This window comes from Austrofundulus limnaeus, unplaced genomic scaffold, assembly GCF_001266775.1.
Source record: "Austrofundulus limnaeus strain Quisiro unplaced genomic scaffold, Austrofundulus_limnaeus-1.0 Scaffold782, whole genome shotgun sequence".
Classification (NCBI taxonomy): Eukaryota; Metazoa; Chordata; class Actinopteri; order Cyprinodontiformes; family Rivulidae; genus Austrofundulus; species Austrofundulus limnaeus.
This window is the reverse complement of record NW_013953184.1, coordinates 116,767-118,044: the sequence shown is the minus strand read 5'-3', so window position 1 is coordinate 118,044 and position 1,278 is coordinate 116,767. Positions and strand designations below refer to the sequence as shown.

The window sequence follows — 1,278 nt, the reverse complement described above, 5'->3', positions numbered from 1 at the left end:
AATCCGTGCGCACAGTTTAGCAATCCGTGCGCACAGTTTAGTAATCCGTGCGCACAGTTTAGTAATCGTGCGCACAGTTTAGTAATCCGTGCGCACGGATTACTAAACTGTGCGCACGGATTACTAAACTGTGCGCACGGATTTCCAGCGGCTGTTTTTTTCCCTCACACTGACCCCCCGTGGGCTCCGTACTATAGAGAAGAATCTTATTGAAACATCCTGACTTTAACCAGAGTCATGAAGAGGTTTGATTCTCAGTAACAGAAGAGCAAAATTTATGTACTAAAGAAACAACAATACATGACATTGTAATGCTGTTTTATTATTTTCATTTGTTTAATAAACACACTGGTGTGATACAACTTAGTACGTTTGATTGCTTTCTGAGATAAGTCTATTTTGGAGTTGTAGCCCCCCCACCGGAGAAAAATCCACCGACCTTCACTGCTAAACTGCTGTAAATATTCCTCTTGCAGAGATCACAGACGTTTGGAGGTAAAAAGCTGAAGTTTCAGCTGATAATCTGTTGTGGGACTTGTTTTGTGAGGAAACTCTACCTTTGCACCGTTCTCCAGGAGGATCTCTGTCACAGCTTTCCCGATGCCCATGGCCGCGCCGCTCACCACCGCAGTTTTCCCTTCCACAGACATGTTGAGCTGAAAACAAGGGGAGGAGGACTGACCAACACTTGGAAGTCTGAATCAGTTCTAAACAGTGACTGTGGAGCAGCTGGGCTTTTATCTGTCACCGCCCAACAGCTCTGTCCGCCCACAACAAGTCCACACAGGTCCAAACATAACCAAACAAGTTGCTTCTTTCCTCAGCTTGCAAACACAATACCTCACTTACAAACATAAAAGATGCTTTGAAACCAAAACATAGCTTCAACTTGCTTCAAAAAGTACACTTTTTAAACTATTTGTCCTCTTTTTGCTTGTTTAGTGTTAGCAAAGACCAAAGTCCCTCATGTGACCCTCTTCCAGGACCTCCTCCACAGGTCACTGTTTACCTGAAAATCAATTATAAACTGATCACATCTTTTATAATCAGTTTAGGTCAGAGGTCTACAACCTGCTGCCTGCATGGTCTCTGCAGGTTTGACCAAAACCAACATGGAAATAAACTTATTTTCATAGGATTTAAATCTGGTTCTACCAGTTTTCTTGTCCAAAACATGGAGCAGTAAAGGCCCAGATTTAAAATAAAAACATAACGTGTTGAGAAGATACTTTGATCTAGACGTTTTGACCAAACCTTGGTATCATTTAACACTGAGAA

The 1,278-nt window shown here is 42.3% G+C and overlaps 1 protein-coding gene across 1 annotated transcript in view; it reads right to left on the bottom strand.

Annotated features, from left to right (window-relative positions):
* The window catches only part of LOC106532511 (15-hydroxyprostaglandin dehydrogenase [NAD(+)]), a gene marked incomplete at its 5' end in the record, with an annotated part of 8,733 nt that extends 7,889 nt beyond the window's left edge, over positions 1–844 (bottom strand). The window contains 1 exon segment of the mRNA XM_014028577.1: positions 558–844. Within this exon segment, the coding sequence (XP_013884031.1) occupies positions 558–650 (93 nt within the window).
* Between the last annotated feature and the right edge of the window lie 434 nt (positions 845–1,278).